The 19443-nt window shown below is 57.7% G+C and overlaps 1 protein-coding gene across 2 annotated transcripts in view; it reads right to left on the bottom strand.

Moving 5' to 3' along the window:
• Window positions 1-19443, bottom strand: part of CELSR1 (cadherin EGF LAG seven-pass G-type receptor 1) — a 146317-nt gene that overhangs the window by 37077 nt on the left and 89797 nt on the right. For both annotated transcript variants that reach the window (XM_025282673.3, XM_044940747.2), the window contains exons 6-9: window positions 9571-9728; window positions 8131-8294; window positions 7592-7717; window positions 4929-5095 (exon numbers count right to left, since the gene is read on the bottom strand). In XM_025282673.3, coding sequence (XP_025138458.3) covers window positions 4929-5095; window positions 7592-7717; window positions 8131-8294; window positions 9571-9728 — 615 coding nt within the window. The remainder of the gene's footprint in view (window positions 1-4928; window positions 5096-7591; window positions 7718-8130; window positions 8295-9570; window positions 9729-19443) is intronic.

Here is a 19443-nt window from a genome sequence, read left to right as displayed (position 1 = left end):
ATTAGGCAAAGTCTAATTTGCTGTTGCCTGTCACGTGTTCCAGAATCACATGCTTTCTTCTATGATGAAGTGAAGTGAAGTGAAAGTCACTCAGTCATGCCTGACTCTTTGCAACCCTAATTCTCCAGGCCAGAATACTGGAGTGGGTAGCCATTCCCTTCTCCAGGGGATCCTCCCAACCCAGGGATGGAACCCACGTCTCTTGCACTGCAGGTGGATTCTTTACCAACTGAGCTGTGAGGGAAGCCCAGAATACTGGGGTGGGGAGTCTATCCCTTCTCCAGCAGATCTTCCCGACCCAGGAATCAAACCAGGGTCTCCTGCATTGCAGGCGGATTCTTTACCAGCTGAGCCACCAGGGAAGCCCCTCTTATATGGTAAGAAGCGTCAAATATTGGCAGAGATCAAGTAAGACGAAGCCCACTGGACTTAGGTATCGGGAACAATCACAGGTTCTGGTGACTATTGGGCTCTTATTTTTGGATGTAAATGTTTCATTTTATGGGACATGATTCAGGCCACCATGTTCAAATATATGTATGAAAAGACAGAAGTCAGCGTGGTAACCGGCCGAAGATGTTCGTGTTTTAAGAGAACGTAGCTGGGGCAATGCTGAGATCATGGTTCCCTTTCTCCAGTGAAGGACTGGGCAGTTTGGATCAGCCCGCCTCCTGAGCACACCCGGGAAAATGAGGCAGAATCTTAACGCACAGCTGTCCAAGGCAGCAGAGTGACCCAAGGCACTGCAAGTCACAGAAGCACAGCCAGGCAGAGGGTGGGGTTCTGCAGGGATGTGCTCGGCCCTGCTGCACGGCTGCCAGAGGGCTCTGGGAGGAACCGCTGAGGCTGAGAGCTGTGCGAAGCTTTCTTGGCTCGTGCGGCTGGGAGGAGAGGAAGTGGAATTCTGAGCCTGCCCAGGGTGAGCGCTGCAACCAGAAGCAAACACGGGGGATAATGACCCCACCATCCTCGTTTCAAACTGCCTCTCGCTTTTCAACGTGATGTCCAGCATTCCATCAAAAATAACCAAGTGCGCCAGGAGAGAGGACGGTGTCTTAAAATAGACTCATGGGAATCCAGACAAGAGGACCATCACACACAGACGTGAAAACAGTAATGGGAACCACAGAGCTTTCAAGGAGACTGATTCAGGTACCAGTAGACTTATTTCTGGACGTAATTATTCCTTGTTTCATGAGATAAGACTCAAACTACCATGTTTAAATACTGTAAGATTGTAAATCAGCTACAGTTCCAAAAATACATGTTAGAAATCTAAAAACACACTGCTGTAACAAACCTAACTTCAAATTAAATATAGAGCATATTAAAAAGCACTATCAGTGCACCGCTTAATATAAGGAGCCTGAAATACGAGGAAACAGAAATGTTGAAAGGAGAAAGATAGAAAAAGATACATCACAGAAACACCAACAAAAGCTAAGCACAGCTATATTAACAGGAGACAAAGTAGATTCTAAAGCAAAAATAATTATGAACGATAAAGAGGATTTTCATCGTGATAACAGAGTCAGTATTCCAGAAAGATAAAACAATCCTAAAATTGTATGCACCTAATAACATGGCCTAATCACATCACCCAGAGCCAGACATTCTAGAGAGCGAAGTCACATGGGCCTCAGGAAGCCCTGCTGCTAATAAAGCTAGCGGATGCGATGGAATTCCAGCAGAACTACTCAAAACCCTAAAGCATGATGCCATCAAGGTGTTGCATTCAATGTGTCAGCAAATCTGCAAGACCCCGCAGTGGCCACAGGACTGGGAAAGACCAGCCCTCACCCCAGTTCCCAAGGAGGGCAGTACCAAACATCGGAGACTTACACTCATCTCCCACGCTAGTGAGGTCATGCTTAAAATCCTGCATGCTAGGCTTCAGCCTTACGTGAACCAAGAACTTCCAAGCTGGGTTTAGAAAAGGAAGAGGAACCAGAGCGCAAATTGCCAACATTCACTGGATTATTGAGAAAGCTAGGGAGTTCCAGAAAAACATCTACCTCTGTTTCATCGACTGCACTAAAGCCTTTGACTGTGTGGATCACAACAAAATGGAAAGCTCTTAAAGGGATGGGAATACCAGACCATCTTACCCGCCTCCTGAGAAGCAACAGTTAGAACCCTGTAAGGAACAACTGACTGGTTCAAGATTGAGAAAGGAGCACCACAGGCCCATCTGCTGTCACCCTGTTTGTTTAACCTCCACACTGAGCACGTCATGAGAAATGCCGGGCTGGGTGAGTAACAAGCTGGAATCAAGATAGGCGGGAGAAACATCAACAACCTCAGACATGCTGACGATACCATGCTAATGGCAGAAAGTGAAGAGGAACTGAAGAGCCTCTTGATGAGGGTGAAGGAGGAGAGTGAAAGAGCCGGCTTAAGACTAAATATTAAAAAAATTAAGATCATGGCATCCGGCCCCATTACTTCACAGCAAACAGAAGGGGAAAGGAGGAAGCAGTGGCAGATTTCCTCTTCTTGTCTCTAAACTCACTATGGACGGTGACTGCAGCCATGAAATCAGCCGACGATCGCTTCTTGGCAGGAAAGCGATGTCAAACCTGGGCTGTGTGTTGGAAAGCAGAGACGTTACTCTGCCGACACAGGTGCGTCTAGTCAAGGCTACAGTCTTCTAGCGTCACATACAGTTGTGAGAGCTGGACCATAAAGAAGGCAAAATGCCAAAGAATTGATGCCTTCGAACCATGGTGCTGGAGAAGACTCCTGAGAGTCCCTTGGACAGCAAGGAGATCAAACCAGTCAATCTTAAGGGAAATCAACCCTGAATACTGGTTGGAAGGACTGATGCTGAAGCTGAGACTCCAGTATCTTGGCCATCTGACGCAAACAGCTGGTTCACTGGAAAAGTCCCTGATGCTGGGAAAGATTGAGGACAGAAGGAGAAGAGGGCATCAGAGGATGAGATGGCTGGATGGCATCGCCGAGGCAATGGAAGTAAACTTGGGCAAACTTCGGGAGATGGTGAGGGACAGGGAGCCTGGCGGGCTGCAGTCCATGAGGTCACAAAGAGTCGGACACAACTGGGCAACTGAACAGTGACAACCAGAACGACAACGGAGCCTCCAGATTGACAAAGCAAGAGTGGACAGGTCTAGAGGGGCTGAGAGATGAGCCACAGTCAAGGCTGGAGATAACTCACCTCTCTCAGCAACTGAGTAAACTCCCTAAATCAATAAGGACAGAAAAAATGTGAATGCGCCATGAACACACGCCACCTACTTGACAGACACAGAATGCTACAGAACGTGACTGCAGTGAACATATTTTTTTTTCAAGTATACGTAGAACATCGACAAAAATCACCAAATGCGGGGCTCACAAGCAAGTCTCAGTACATCTCAAAGGTCCGAAATCACACGGCGAACATTGCCTGTCCTGCAGTTACGCTGGAAACAATAACAAAACGGCTGAAAACGCCACCCGTTTGCTAACTGAGAGAGCTGCTTACCAATGCCCGATGGGCCAGAGAAATCTTGACGGAAAACAGAAAATGCGTTTAGCTGATTATAAAGACACGCAGCTAACAATGTACTTTACTTTTCAGTCTTAACTGAGAGTCAATGGAAGAAGGCAGTTTTTCACCTTTTTATATTTTGTTTCCCTTCGTTTCGCAGAAGCCCGAGTCAACTCATTAAACTTGCCCGGCCATTCTCTCTCGCTGTCCTCGCTAACAAAGCCCCGAAGCCAGCAGCTCCACGATGAAATGACGTACCACCACAAACAAAAGCAACGCCTGCAGAATGATCCCAGGGCATTGGGAGTAGCTGCTTGCCACCTGAGGTCTGTCGCCGGATTTAGGAGAGCATTTAGCAGCAGCCAGGTGATTTCCACTTGACAATGAAGGTGGATTTAGGGCGCCTAAGAGCAATCAGCCAAATTGTTCCCGCTGCAGGACGACTCTGTGCCTTGTCTGGGCCACTGCGGAGGCTGGGAACACCGCGGAGACCGCCCCCAGAGCCCACAGGCCGCGGGAGGCCTGCATTCCACAAGCGTCGTGTGGAAACAGCCCAGAGTACGTCTGTAATCCCCAGCTGACCAGCCTTTGGGAACGGCCGTGGGGCGGCCTTCTGGGTGGCCTCCGGGGTCTGGAAGATCCCCCTGCCGCCCCGAGGTCACCACCTTTGCCACCCAGGCTTCCACAGGGGGGCGCTGGCCACGGTTCCTGGCAGAAACCTTTCATGTTTGAATTAGCTACTCATACCTTAATTACTCAGACAATACAGGAGTTTGTGGCTTTGGGTGTTGTTCCATTGAAAGCGTACTTTTTTCCGATGGAGACCCCATTGCCAATGACAGCCTGCGAGCGCCCACTCATCACCTGAATCAGCCAATTTAATTTGTTCCAACAGCAAAACCACCACAGAGGGAAACCCCATCCCCGGGCAGAATACTGCCTGCCGTGTTCCGGGCCAGAGCTGGCATCTGGGGCCGCCTGGTAAACTGATACAGTTCCTGGTTAATGAGGGAAAAACAATGGTGGCCGTAATTACCCGGAAGGCACACACTGCACCTTCAGTGGGGCCTGAACAGGCCTGCGCAGGAGACAGACCTGAGCAGGGACGGGGGAGGGGACGGGAGGGGGCAGAGGCAGGTGGGGGTGGGGGCAGGTGGGAAAAGAGAAGGGGCTCCCCCTGGGCTCCGAGCCTCCAGCCCCCGCCCAGGCAGGGTTGACAGGCTGACTGATCTGGTGCTGGGTGCTGGGTGGTCACATTCTCCTGGTCCTTCACGGGGAGGACCACCAGCGGCGTGGGCAGAGAGAAGTGACCATGCGCCCCTCGAGGGCAGTGGGAAGGCCCAGCTTCAGGGCAGACGGCCCGAGCCTCTGGTTGCCTCACGCGGGTGCACAGCTGTCCTGCAGGCGCCCGGGGTGGGACGGGGCTCCCGCTCACCTGGAGATGGAGCCGGGAGGACACGCCCGCCGTGGCCTCCATCAGCACGCCGTCCTCCTTCCTGGTCCGGAACATGAGCCCCAGGTACCAGGGCACGGAGATGGTGATGTCCAGGTCGCTCCAGGACACGACGCTGTCCCCGCTGAAGCGCTGGGGGTGGGGCATGACTGTGGACACAGACACAGGCTCCTCGCATCAGACGGCCCCTGAGAGTCCATTTCAGCGGCAGAGGGCCGGACAGGGCCCCAGGGAGGGGGAGGGGAGAAATCCTGGGCCTTTCTTATTTTAATGCAGAACTGATCTCAGACTTCTACTTTAGAGCACGCCCTCTGAGTCCAGGAGCCCTGGGCCCTGCAGAAACCTCCTCTCACCCGCCAGGACACAGGCCACCCTCCTGGACAGTGAGGCTCGGGCCTGGGGGTTCTCAACCAGGCCCGTGTAAGGGAAGGGGCTTGCAGGCAGAGGGGGACAGCCTAGGACCCTTGGGCGCAATGGGGGCCCCTGAGAGCCTAGTCTACCTGCCCCCCTCCCCCCACCTGACACACACCTGCTGGGTGGAGAACCCAGGGCAGGGACAGGGGCCATAGGGAGGGCGGTCTCCTGGTGGGACCGTGGGAGCCCTCAGTGAACCCTGCACACGCGTGTTCCCGCACACACACCTCAACCCTCAGCCTGACCCCAACCCCCACCCCGCCGTCAGCTGGCGTCTGGGGTGGATTTCCAACCCCGAGGCACAGGGGCCACTGTTTCTCTCCTCCTGGTGATGGGCACAGAGGTGGGAAGGCTGCCAGCCAGCTGAGGGTTCCCAGAAGGTTTGGGGGGGACCAGGGAGGTGGCAATGGGGGGACCGTCAGCCTCCTCCAAACTGTGAGACTTAGGACAACTGTGGGCCCAAGACAGACCGGTGGGCAGGGTGACGCTGAGCCCACCCCGCCTCATCCCTGCCTCCAGACAGACAGACCGGTGGGCAGGGTGACGCTGAGCCCACCCCGCCTCATCCCTGCCTCCAGACAGACCGGTGGGCGGGGTGACGCTGAGCCCACCCGGCTTCATCACTGCCTTCAGACAGACAGACCGGTGGGCGGGGTGACGCTCAGCCCACCCAGCTTCATCTCTGCCTCCAGACTCCTGCATATCACAGGCTTCAGGGCCGCTCCCAGAGTCTCAGCCCAGGTCCCCAGGTGGGCCCATGGCCACCCCCACGAGGTGCTGGGCGGCACGGGGCACACCAGGCGGGGGCGGCCTCGGGGGCCTCTGAGCCCCGTGGGCACCAGCATCTGGTTCCTGTTCTCAGGAACCCAGACCCCGGGGGCTGTTTGCTCTGGCACAGTTGGAGCCAGGCTCCCGGCCTCCATAACAGGAACTCCGAGGGCGGGCGGCCCGATGGTACTGCATCCCCCAGGGGCCTCTGCCCCTCCTGCGACCCCAGCTTCCTACACGCGGCGTTCAGCTGGGTCTGGACCTAACCTGGCCAGGGGACCCGCACGGGCTGTGCCCACCTGCTACACGGAAAGCAGACCTTTGGGGCCTTGAAAGGCGTCAGTTGCCTTGTGACACAAAGCAGGGGGCCCTGACCAGTGACTTCGTCCTGGACAAGGACTGCGGTCGTAACACGACACCTCGGCTCCCACGTCACGCGTCTCAGCTCCGTCGCTGCAGCCCTGAGCAGGGTGGACCACCCGGCACAGGTGGGCTGCCCGCTAGCTCCACCCTCTCGCCCGTGCTGTGAACTCTGCTCCCCTTGAGAACCTCCTATCACGGGGCCCGCCCACTTCTGCTCATCGCCTCCTTAAGGGAATCTCAGGGAAGCCGTGGTCCCCACGCCCGCAAACAGCCACAGGAGAAACCCCGAGCCCATCCCTCGGGGCGTGCAGGCTGGGGTGAGGAGCGTCTGCCTTCTACGGAGAGGCTGTGGGTTGGGGGCCAGCGGGCGGCCACAGGCAGGACTTCCCCAGGCCATCAACTCGCTAACGGGCTCCGGGCAACTCCAAACCTGGCGTGCTGCAGTCCGCGGGGTTGCAAAGAGTCGCACGTAATTGAGCGACTGAACAACAACAACAACATCTCCACGCAGACCCAGGGAGAGGGTCCAAGCTGGTCTGGCCTCCATTTGCCCCTTTAGGCCACCTTAACTGTAACAAGCGTCAGTGGTTTTTAAATCACGACTCTTATTTAATACCATGTTGCTTCAAAATGAACGAATCATTTAAAACCTGCCAGTTTCTACAACAGCAGGGGTGGGGTCGGGGGGGAGGCCCAGGCTTTGATGCCCACAGTGTGTGTGGTCCGGCGGGGAGGCGGCCAGCTGGCGGAGCCCTGGGGTGGTGAGAAGGGGAGTGGGGGCACGGGGCCTGGGGAGCTGCCCCTGGCAGCTCAGGGTGCCCGTGAGGAGACACAGAGCCCCCAGGAGGCTCACCCAGGCCCCGCCCACTCCTCTGGCCCTCGTGGACTCCCCACGCCACACTGGTCCAGCTCACACAAAGGGTTGGGTCCTGCAGACACGTCTTGGGTGCCCGGCCTCTGCTCCAACATCACGCACCATGGTGCCCCCAGCCCAGGCCCTGGGCTGCCCCGCCCCCCCAGCTCCCCACCAGGACCCAGGCCTGGAGACACACGTGCCACGGGAGGCTGGGGCACCCGGCACCCACCGCGCCAGCTCTCACCTTGCTCGCAGTTCTTGCCGCCGAAGCGGAGCGGGCACTCACACAGGTACGTGTTCCAGCCGCTGACACAGGTGCCCCCGTTCTGACACCAGGTCCCGTCGCAGAAGTTCCGCTGAGCAGCGCAGCCTGGAGGCAGAATGCAGGGCATGGGCTCAGAGCGGGAGACACAGCAGGGAACCACGAGGGGGTGGGGTGGGGGATCTGCTTGTGTCTCCCAGCACCGACCCGCGTGGCAGGGAGACGTGCCCCGTGGACACAGCTGGAGAGGCGGCGGGCGGACCCGGGCCTCTCTGGGCCATCGGGACCTGAGACCCAAGACGCTGTGGAATGCCCATGTCCAGAGGCCTGGGCCCCGGGCCCAGCCTGCCAGCTGGCCGGGCCACCTGGGGACCTGGGATCATGCGTCTGGGTGGGCGGCAGGCCCGCCACAGGGGTGGGACCCCAGGCCCGCGGGCGGCTGGGCCCACGATCTCGGTCCCCAGGAAGTGAGGAGGCCCTCCCCACCTGGCCACAGCGGCCCCACGACGCCCCCGCCGCACCTGCCCTGGTGCCGTTGTTGGCGATAAAGCTGGCCATGTCCACGTGCCTGCCGTCGATGGACAGGTTCCGCATGCAGCCCACAAACTGCCGATTCCGCACCGGGAAGTCTTCGGGCAGGTTAGGGACGCCCCCCAGGAGCAGCGGCCCAGTCAGGTCCAGGGACCTGCGGAGGCAACGTCAACCGCCGAGACGGTGGGCTGGCGAGGGGGGCCCTGGCGTTGCCATACAGTTACCGTGGCCTCAGCCGCGGGCTCACTCGTCACCCTGAGCAGCAGTAAATCCATCAGGTGGGCAGGCCAAGGAAGCAGGCGGCCAAGAGGCCGGAACACACACGGCGGATCCTGCTTCCGGGGCTGCCTCCAGCTCTCAGCCGCTCCGTGCCTCAGTTTCCCCCCTCGCATCAGGTCCTAACAAACGGGAGGTTTCAGGTGGCCACCCTGAGTCCTGCCCGCTGGCCTGGCCTGTCCACACCGCAACAGGACACGCAGAGCCGAACGGTGGTGCCACCTGCCTCTGGTCCCTAACGAGCTTGAGTGGAGGTCATGGCAAACGCAAACCCTGGCTCTGGCGGGCGCACACCCGTCCATCACCGAGCTGGGGGCGCCCCGCCTGCACACCCGTCCCATCACCGTGCTGGGGGCGCCCTGCCTGCACACCTGTCCCATCACCGAGCTGGGGGCGCCCCGCCTGCACACCCGTCCATCACCGCGCTGGGGGCGCCCCGCCTGCACACCTGCCCCATCACCGAGCTGGGGGTGCCCCGCCTGCACACCCGTCCCATCACCGAGCTGGGGGCGCCCCACCTGCACACCTGTCCCATCACCGAGCTGGGGGCACCCCGCCTGCACCACAGCTGGGGGCGGGGAGCCCAGGAAACAGGCACGTTTCATACCGGGTGCCCCAGCAGACCAGGCTCAACTAACCGTGGGGTCCAAAGAGCTTAGTGAATATCCCACCCAAGCAATCAGAGTTGAGTCCTGCATGGACCCTTCTTGCCCCACGACTGGAAACGTCCACGTCAGCATGTCTCTGCCCGGGATTACAATGGTCCCCAGGGACCCCAGCATCCACATGGTGATGCAGCCGCCTGGACCTAACAGAGGGCTCACTGACCCAGCCCTGAATCGCAGGGACCAGCGCTTTCTGGAACAAAGCCAGGGCTCCCGTGGAGACAGGGCTGGCAAGGGCTTCTGGGCTTGGCACGCCGGCCGTCACAACCCTGGACGTGGCCTGGCCCCCGCTTTGGCAGATGAGCCTAAGGGGACCTGTTCTGGAGGCTTTGACATATCGAGGCATGAGGGACGAAACGCGACTTCACCCCAGGTTGGGACTGCCAGGACTCCAGGCCCAGAGTGCCCCGCGCTGCGGGCCGTCCTGGGCGAGCTCTCTGCGCAGTGGCCGTGGACAGGGCACTGCGGGGCCGCCCCCGGGACACTCACTTCTTGGAGCCGCTCTGGGTGCCCTGGGCGGCACAGCTGTAGTTCCCGACGAAGCCGCCGAAGCGCACGGCCACGGCCGGGTCACAGTCGTCCACGGTCACCATGGCCACCTTCTCTCCGGACGGCCCGTGGGGCAGGCCCAGACGGCCGATGTTGGGCTGGGGGACGAGAAAGCCGTCAGCGTGACCTCCCGCCAGCGCCCCCAGCCGGTTCCCCAGCCCCGGCACACGCCCCCCAACTAGCCTGGTCTTAAATTAGTCTCCAAACCACCTGTCCTGGGTGAACGGGGAGCCCCCCAAACTTATGTCCCTCCCAGAACCCCAGAATGTGGCCTTGTTTGGAAACTGGCATCTGGCAGACGTAACTGGTTGGGCTGAGGGCATGCTGCAGCGGGACAGACCCTCATCTAGGTGACCAGTGTCCTTACAAGGAGACACACACACAGAGTCACCCAGGGAGACGTCGTGTGACGATGGAGGCAGAGGCGGGTGACGCTGCCACAGCCAAGGGCGCCAGCACCCCTGACGGAGACAAAAAGGAGCGTGCCCTGCAGCCCTTGGGAGGCCCTGCACACAGCTGGCTCCAGATGCCCGTCTCCAGGACCGGGGAGAAGGCCGGTCTGCCGTCAGTCCCCTAGTCTGTGTGTCTTGTCCCACAGCCGACACCAGGGCCCCGGGACCCCTCCTTCTGAATATCCGTGTGAGTCCACGCACCTCCTGACCTGGTTCCTGGGGTGCAGGCTGCAGAGTCAGCGCTCCCCCACCTGGCGGGGTACCCCTCATCTGGGCCAGGAGGATGGCAACTCCAGGTGCTCACCCCTCGAGGGCTCATGCCCTTCCTGGCCCGGGGGTGACCCTCCAGCCCCTTAGGCTGGCCCGAGGTCAGCCACCCTCTGTGCCCCGGATCAGTCACTGTCCTCCCCAGCTCCCCGCCTTCCCCGGCGTCCCTGTGGTTCTCACACACTCGGTCTCCCTGCCCAGGGCTGCTTAGAAGAATCCCCTGGGACCGCTGCACAGCAGGCAGCCTGCCCACTTCTGGAAGGAGCGCGTTCCCCAATCGGGGAGGCTGGGGTTCACATCCGAGGACTGACTCCCTCTCCCTGGGCAGCCCGCTCACCCTGGGCATTCCTCACCCGTCCCCCACCGGCCAGCCCTCAAGGACAGCCAGCACACCCACCCAGACGGCCCTCAGACTCCTCCTAACAGGAGACACAGTGCCGTTCACAGCAGCCACGTGATACAGGATGGGCCACTGTCCCGAAAACCCAGAGGGCAGGCTCGGGCCGGGCCAGGCACCCGAGCCCCTTCCCCATCAGCACAGCCTGGACAAGCGCTGCCTCCTGAGGGGCGTGTGGGCTAACCCAAAGGGCCACCACGCTTCACCATCCGCACGCGACACTCGGGGGCTCCTTCCTCCCCCACAGAGGACATTTGCTCCCAGTCCCAGCGGGGACCGTCCATCAACCCCAAGAGCAAGGGCTCAGGGCCTCCACGTGATAGGTCTGGGGTCCAGTCGAGTTTATAATGATGAAACTCGATGCTTCTTTATAATAATATTGGAAATGGGGAGTTGTAAAAACAGAGAATTTAATTGAATCATCTTCAGTGTCTTTTAACGGGGAAATAACAACTACACAGTTCATTCCAAACCTTCGGTTTCCTTTTTTCCAAACCTTCAGTTTTTTAATAGGAACAAAAAAAGTATCCGTTTGATTGAGGATGCCAGGCCGAAAGGCAGGACGTGGGGTTTCTGGTAACAGGAGCTCAGCCAGGCAGCCGAGCTGTGTGGCTCCAGGAGGCCTCGCTCGCCCTGGCCTTACCCTCTGGAGTTGTGCAGTGCGCAGCCTACGCCACTGTACATGGCAACCCCGGCCAAACCTCCTGCTTCCTCCTTGGCCAACCACCTGACCCGGACAAGGCCATCACTACACCTCAGTCTCTCTGTCCACAAGACGAAGGTTTAACGTTGGAATACCCATCCGCTCTGTGCGACAGGGACGTCAGGGCGACATCAACATGAGACGCTGGAGCCTCCCTCGAACCCTTCTCAGGTAGAGCCGGAGCAAGACTGACCGTGCCCCCTGATGGCCCGGCTCACGCATAATTCTCTCCATTTCTTCTGCATCAGTTGGTGAGATCACAAGGTCGGCTAAGCTATCCCCTTAAAGATTTCACCTTTGCTTCAGCAGCAGTTAGATGAGTATAAAAAATAACCTGTTTTCTCGCTCTGTAATAGCAGTCCCCTTTAGAGAACACGTCCAAGTGCCTATTATGAGACGCTTAAATATTAGGTGCGATCCCGGGGAAAGAACCGTCCTCCAGCTATGCAAGCCCCGTATTATCTTTACAACTTGCAATTTACATTTTTGGGGATGGGTGTGAGCCTTCCAGGGGAAGGACATAAACAGCATTTATACTTGGGAGGCGCTAGTGAAACGAACCTGCTGTCTACACAACTGCGGTTGTTGTAAACTGCTGCTGATAATCAACAGCTCAGAGCCACGGGCTTCAAACGGAAATGAGGAGAAAAATGGAAAGACAGAAAACAAAAAACAAAAAAAATCAGCATTTGTATGTACAGCAGCACTTACGGACGTGAGACAGATTTCAGAGGCTGGCGTTACTTCACTGAAGCAGCAAGGCGGGGGGAAACAAACAAGGATTGGCATCTGCTTCTTCATTCCTGCTCCCAGATCCACCAGCCACTGGGCCAAAGGAGACGGCCCTCTGGACCACAGAACTGAGCACCCTCAGAGTAACTGTGAGTACCAGCAGGAGAGACGCACAGGGAGGTTTCGGGGAGGAGCCACGACATCCCAGGGCCAGCGCCCGACTCCGCGGCACGGCTGCTACTTCTGAACCAGCAGAATGCCGGGCCAGCCAGCCTCACGCCCAGGCCAACTGTCCACGTGTGGTCAGGATCGCCAGGAGAACAAGAAGGGAGCTGGGGCAAGGCTGTGGGTAACGGGAACCAAAGTTGCAGTGACTCAGAACACATGGACGAGGGTCCTCAAAGAGTTCAACACAGCTGCCACGTGACCTGGGGCTTCCCCGATGGCTCAGTGGTAAAGAACCCGCCTGCAATGGAAGAGATGCAGGAGATGTGGGTTTGATCCCTGGGTCAGGAAGATCCCCTGGAGAAGGATATGGCGACGCACTCCAGTATTCTTGCCTGGAAAATTCCATGGACAGAGGAGCCTTGTAGGCTACAGTCCATGGGGTCACAAAGAGTCGGACACGACTGAGCAACTTCAGGGAGTACTGAGCTGGGGCCCCACATGACCCAGGAAACCACTGCTAAGAATAGACCCCAGAGAACCAAACACAGGGACTCAAACAAAAACCTGTTCACAAAAGGTCTCAGTAGCACTATTCACAGCAGCTAAAAGGCAAAACAACCCCAAAGTCCATCAGCAAATGAATGGATAAACGGAATGTGGTATATCCATTCAATGGACTATTATTCAGCCATTAAAAAGGAACGAAATACTGTTATACGCGACAATGTGGGTGAACCTCCAAGATATTAGGCCAAGTAAGAGAAGCCTGGCACAGACGCCTTCTGTGCCACGCAACACACATCACGCGTTGTGTGACCCAATTTATGTGATGTGTCCAGACAGAGACATGGAAAGGAGAGGAGTGATTGCAAGGGGCTGGCGTGGTGGTGGGGCTGGGAGGGGCTGGGAATGAGTACAGAGTTTCCTTTCAGGGTGATGGAAATATCTCAGATCTAGATAAAGGTGGTGGCCGCACAGCATCAGGAATGCACTAAATGCCACTTTAAATGGTTAGTTTTATGTAAATTTCACCCAATTAGAAAAAAAAAATTGGATGGACACCCGCCATTCACCTTCCCCGTTTTTTCTATCTGTCAAACGAGGATAAACTGCATCCCAAAGCCTTCCTAGAGAGACTCACAAGCAATTACAGGCAGAAAGAGCAGTGAGCGTTCTCCATCAGGCCCGGGAAGTGTGTGTGTCGACAGTCAGCCTGACGTGGGGGTTTGGGAGGAACAAAGGCCCCAGCAAGGATGTCTGATCTGGGCTCAGCTCATCCGTCTTGGTCAAGGGAAGACAAAGCACGGCTGGATGGCTGGTGGCGGGGAGGAGTCAGGACAATCGGGAGGCGGCGACGGCGCCTGACTCAGGCACACACGGCCACCCGCACGTTGGCAGGAGGGACTGTGACGCGAGCGGTTCACCCGAGCGTCCAGGGCGAGACTGGGGCTGGGGAGGAGAAGGCATGCGAGGCTCTGTGGGCGCGGAGGGGAGGAGCAAAGAACAGACAGCAAGGCGAAAGGAGCTGCCCCTTCACATCTTCAAGATGAATTTTTAAAGTTTGTGCAAGAGAAAAAGACAGCCAGGAATAAAGGGGCCACATGGCACTACACGAGTCACCTTACATCTCAAGTGAGAGGGGCTCCGGGCGCAGGACAGGTAAAGGCCCGAGTCCCTGACCTTCCCTCCTGGGCCTGGCCCCAGGGGGCAGCTATGCCGGCCGGGGGATCCCTGCCCCTTTCTCACCCCAAGCCCTGCCCCACAGTGGCCTGGTGTGGACACCCAGGGGCCGAGGGGAGACAGCATATGATCCGAGAGCTGGAGGCTCAGGCCAGCCAGCAAGGCCTGCAGGAGGGGCGGACTACACTGCTCAGTGCCCACAGGCTGCCCCGAGCAGAGCCCACCACGGGCAGGCGGGATCGGGGCCAGTGAGGACAGGCCCACCGTGCCCACCCCCGAGAAGAGTTCTGAAGGATGCCTTGCGCATTGGGGGAACCAAAACAACCAGCTTTGCAAATCTGTGCGGATCCGGGTTCCTGGCTCCCGGCGAACCCACCCCAAGTCATCACTTGGGGTCTGCTCCTTTTTATTTCCATTCAGCTATTTCTTCTCCCTGGGCAGCAACCCCCCCTCCCTGGGCTTTTCCATTCAGGGGTCCTGGAGCAGCCTGTGGGGATTGTTTGTGACACAATAGGGCTTGGTCCCTACGAAGTGCTCATATTTCTACAGCCTTTTAACCTGCTGCAGACAATTCCTCATCAGGGAGGTGGATGGGGGTTTAATTTCAAATGCTGGTTGCAAGGGAAGGAGGCGTGGGGTGGGGGCTCGAAACCAGATACCAGGAGGGGCAAGTCTTGGGAACGAAATAGATCCACGCTCTGTGTCAGAAATGATTAACCGACGTTCATATCAAAGAATTCACAGACGGCTGGGCCTGAGGAATGTCACAAAGAGTGGAAATGCAGCCTGGAACGCGTACGTGTGAGGCTCAGACCCGACGACTGGGCAAGCTGGACGAACGAAGCCCACGGGACGATGGGCACAGCGAGAAATGTGGGCGAGCCCCCCGCCCCGGTCCAGGCACAAAGGTGAGGAGGCCCCCCTCCAAAGCAGGCGTGGTGTTTCTCTCTGATCCTAACTGGTGGATGAGAGGAGAAAGCATCCAGGCACACACACTTCCAGGATCCAAACCAAACGCCCAGGGAGCCTCCCAACAGGACTTTGCTGGAACTCCAACAGCAGATCAAGGTGCTACATCCCTGGGGGCCCAGGTTGGGTCTGGGGGGCGCCCCACATGCAGACAGTCCCTGGACGCTCTGGTGGCGACTCTGACGCTGAGCTTCCCCGCCTGTAACACACAAGTGGGAATGCCCTCCCGCCCCCTAGGCAGGCTGCGGCCCCTCCCAGACCCGGAGCACTGACCAGGCCTCCACACAGAGGGGCTCTGGGCTCTGCGATGGAGAGCTAGGTCCACCTCTCTTATGGGAAGAGATTCGCCCCAAAGCCACCCAGGCAGGAGCAGAGAAGGAGGGTGGGATGCAAGTTAGTGGCTGCAAACTATTAAATATAGAGTAGATGTACAACATCCATGTACACCGCAGGGAACGATGCTCGATGTCCCGGGGTAAAAGCACTGTGGAAAAGAATATCTATCAATCCCTTTTCTGGGCAGCAGAAATTAAACCCAACATTGTAAATCAACTATACTTCAATAAAATGTAGAAAAAGAAGTCATTCCACCTTCTTCACTGGAGAAGGAAATGGCAGCCCACTCCAGCATTCTTGCCTGGGAAATCCCACGAGCGGAGGAGCCTGATGGGCTACAGTCCACGGTGTCGCACGAGTCGGACACAACTTAGTGACTAAACAGCAACAACAACCTTCTTCAGGGAAATTGGCAGGAGCTCAGAGTTCCCCCAGATTAAGCAGTAAACGACAGAGGATAAGGTGGTGGATGGCATCACCAACTCGATGGACACGGGTTTGGGTGGACTCCGGGAGTTGGTGGTGGACAGGGAGGCCTGGCGTGCTGTGGTTCATGGGGTTGCAAAGAGTCGGACACGACTGGGCGACTGAACTGAAGCAGTAAGCATATTTACTTCTTGAATTTAACATTAAGACCTAAGCCCAGGCCTTCTAGACCCTTTTCCTCTGAGACAAGGGACACCCGCACCCTAGGATGGGCACAGTGTCCCCCAGGGCATGGGCAGCACACTGCTGCATGGAAGCCTGACGGGGCCACCGGGCAGGGCGCACGGCTGGCCGAAAGGGGCACCTTCTCCTGCCTGCTTCGCCTGCCGGGGACCTGGGGCAGGGGCCGTGCTGCCCAGCTGGGCAGCATCTCCTGGAGAGAGTCTAAGTCCAGTGTCATTCAGAAGAGAGGACCCAGGCCCCCTGCCGAGTCCCTGGTACTGGGCTGGCTGTCACACCAACGCAGTCAGGGCCCAAGGCTGGCAGGGGCCAGGGGACAGCAATGTCCACAGCCTCCAATGAGCATCACCTCCAAAAGGCCAAGAGGTCACATCCTTACCCCACTTAGCAGAGTCCCCTGACTCCCACTCTCCACCCCAGACCCCTGAGCCAGGTTCAGCTGTAAAACCGAGTTGAAAACGGGGCCTCCCGGGTGGGATTAAATGCACAGGGACGTTTGTGAAGGGAACATTCCAGGAAGTTTGTTGCTGCCGCGCTGTTGCTAAGAAAGGCGGGAAGAAAGCCAAAATACACACAAACGGCTGTTCTCCCTGTATTTTTGCCACGCTATTTTCCTGCACGAAAAATATATAGCTTTTTTTTTTAACACCTTTAAAGAAAAAACAAGAGTTCCCTAGCAGTCCAGTGGTTAGGACTTGGGAGTTTCACTGCCAAGGCCCCAGGCTCAATTTCTCGTAGGGAAACTAAGATCCTGCAAGCGGCAACCACACGGCAAAACCACACACAGCAAACCAGGAGCAGCGAGCAGCCTGGACTTCAGCGCGTCTTCGCGGCAGCCTCCGGTCCTTCTCTAGGGCGCAGAGCACCGCTCAGCTCTGAGTCCCTCACGTGTCCGGCTGCCCAGCAATACTGGGCTGTGAGAATGGACCCTTCTTATTTGGGGAGCATTAAAAAGAGATTTTTCACAAGGGTCAGAACCAACTGGTCACCTTAACACGAACCACAGCAGAGCCGTCCGTTTCTCAGGCAATGCAGCGACCCGACTCCTGAGGGCTGTGGCCACAGGTCAAAGGAGGTGCTTTGTGATGGTTGCTCAGACGTGGGAAAACCCAGGGCTGGGAGGCAGAGGTCCACCGAGCGTGGCCTGTGCGCTCGGCACTGTGTATGAAGAAGCACCTCCTACCGGCCCCAGCGATCTCAGTGGGGACGCCTTTTGTTCTGGAAAAGATCCTCACCAGGTGTGCCCTTTCACCAGACAAGCTCGGGGGCCGGTGAGCGGGGGCCAGGAGCGTTGGAGCTGCCGTCCCCACCGGGCCGGGTCCCTTGTCTGTATCTGCCTGGCCGGGCAGGCTCTCCAAGTTTTCTGGGAACCCGGGAGTTCACGTAGCTTTGCTCCAAGGGGGTCTCTTCTCCAATGACAGATGAAGGGCTCAAGGTCAGGGTTCTTTCCATTTACACAGCGCCTTCTTGGAAAGTTGGGGGAACATGTTCCTTCTTTTAGGGGCTCTGTGGACCAGAAGCTGCTAGACACGAAGGGGAGGCCCCTCAAGCACCCCATGAGAAGTGCACGCCCTGCACCCCTGGGGTCTATGACTCTGATGTCAGCTGCTCCCAGCTGGACCAGAGCCACAGAGGGGCCCTTGGAACGGTCCAGGAGAGAAGGAAGGCGGCGTCAGGAATGACACGTCGCTGGGTTGCCAGGGTTTGCAGGCTACAGGTCATCTTTTCGGAAAACCTTCTCAGACAAAGAGAGAGAGGCTTTCAAGAAGCATCCACACTCACACTCACGCGTACACACACACACATACACAAACACTCTTGCAAAGCCCCCTTCTGCTCCTGCTGGGACCCCAATAGGATCCTCTCTGTCCCCAGAGTGTGCATGGCCACAAAGAGACCCCAGGACCCTCAGCTTCTCCCTACAGACCCCCAGAGCCTCCCAGTTGCCTCCACCCTCCTCCAGATCGGCCTCCCCGCCCCCACCTCGGGTGCGCAGGCCTCTAAGGTGCCGTGCAGGGGTGGGGACACGGCTGGGTCGGTGGGGAGCAGACAGGGGTGAGGCCTGGAAGGGCTGGGAAGGTGGGGGAGGGGGGAGGGCAGAGCAGGAGGGCGCCGGCAGGTGGGCTCCGTCCAGCCCCGACCCCGTCCCTCTGTGTCGTCCTCCCAGGCTGGATGTGAGGCCCTCGGCAGTGACAGGCTGGTCCTGGGGAGAGCAGGGGGCAGGGGTGAAGAAAGGGGGGCAGCCTGGGAGGGCAGGGGGCTCGGGGCGGGCAGTGTTTCATTGCAGAGCATTGCGGGGCGGTGACGGGGGGCTGAGCTGGGCATGCTGGGTGGGACAGGGCGGCCGGTGGAGGCGCGAGGCCACCAGACAGGGAGCCGCCTGGAGCTCTGGGCTGCGGGAAACTTTCCACGGCAGGCGGGGGTCGGGGGCCCGGGTGGGGCTGAGCGATTCTGTTTCCATGGCGGGTGACTCTGCCCTCTGACGGGGCGTGTTTGGAAAGGAAGCAGGTGGGCGCCCCGCCCGCTTGGGCACTGGGCTCCCACTGTGGTCATGGGAACATCGATGTCAGACACAGATTGGCTACCCACGGGTCCAGACACAACAGGGACCACTCCTGTCCCCAGAAACTGGCCGAGGAAAGCAAGAAATCCAGCCGGAGGGAAACAAAACGATTCACCCCCCAGACCGTGGACTCGGACTGGAACGGGTGAGCCCGCCCGGCAGGAACTGAGTGTGTACAGTGTGTCCCACCGACTCGCCTGCAAGGCTCCCAGGCTACCACCTCCATGAGCGGGAGGAGCAAGGCTAAGAAGACCCCGTGCAGACCGGGGGACAGTAACCACCCACCTGGCCCTCTCCTGCATCACGAAGGGTTGATGGACTTGGCAAACGCCTACCCACCCTTGAAAAGAGTTTCGCTTCCTTATCTCGTACCTGCTTTGAATCAAATGATTTTCTAAATGGAAAACTTTTCAGAAAAGAAAACAAAAATGGCTCACGAGCCCATCACCCAGATGACTCCTGCTGTATTCTTTAATAAAAGAAAGCATGAAACATGTAAGACATCACAGGAAGTTAAAGCGAACACAAAGGCCCCCCCTTCTCATTAACTGTATTCCCAAAGGCATCCGCATGCGGTGGACTCTCTGCAGAAAGAGTTGCAACAATGCCTCCCGTCACAAATCACAGGAATAATAAATAGCTGATGTTTCAAGATACCACGCGTGGGCTGGCTCAGGACCCAGCACAGCTATCTGATCCGTGCTGTTGATGGACTTGCTTCGGGGGGAAGGAGGGTGCCCTTCAGGAAAAAAATGTGCGTATGCCAGCACATATTTGTCCATCTTTCAAAGTTCTTTTAATTAAGCCCTTGAGTTAATTTTAGATGTACACGCAATTCTAAAAAATAAGCGAGGTCTGAGGCGCCCTTTACCCAGTTTCC

Source organism: Bubalus bubalis, chromosome 4 (genome assembly GCF_019923935.1).
Source record: "Bubalus bubalis isolate 160015118507 breed Murrah chromosome 4, NDDB_SH_1, whole genome shotgun sequence".
Taxonomy (NCBI): Eukaryota; Metazoa; Chordata; class Mammalia; order Artiodactyla; family Bovidae; genus Bubalus; species Bubalus bubalis.
The sequence above is the reverse complement of the archived record's forward strand: the minus strand, read 5'-3'. Positions and strand labels throughout refer to the sequence as shown.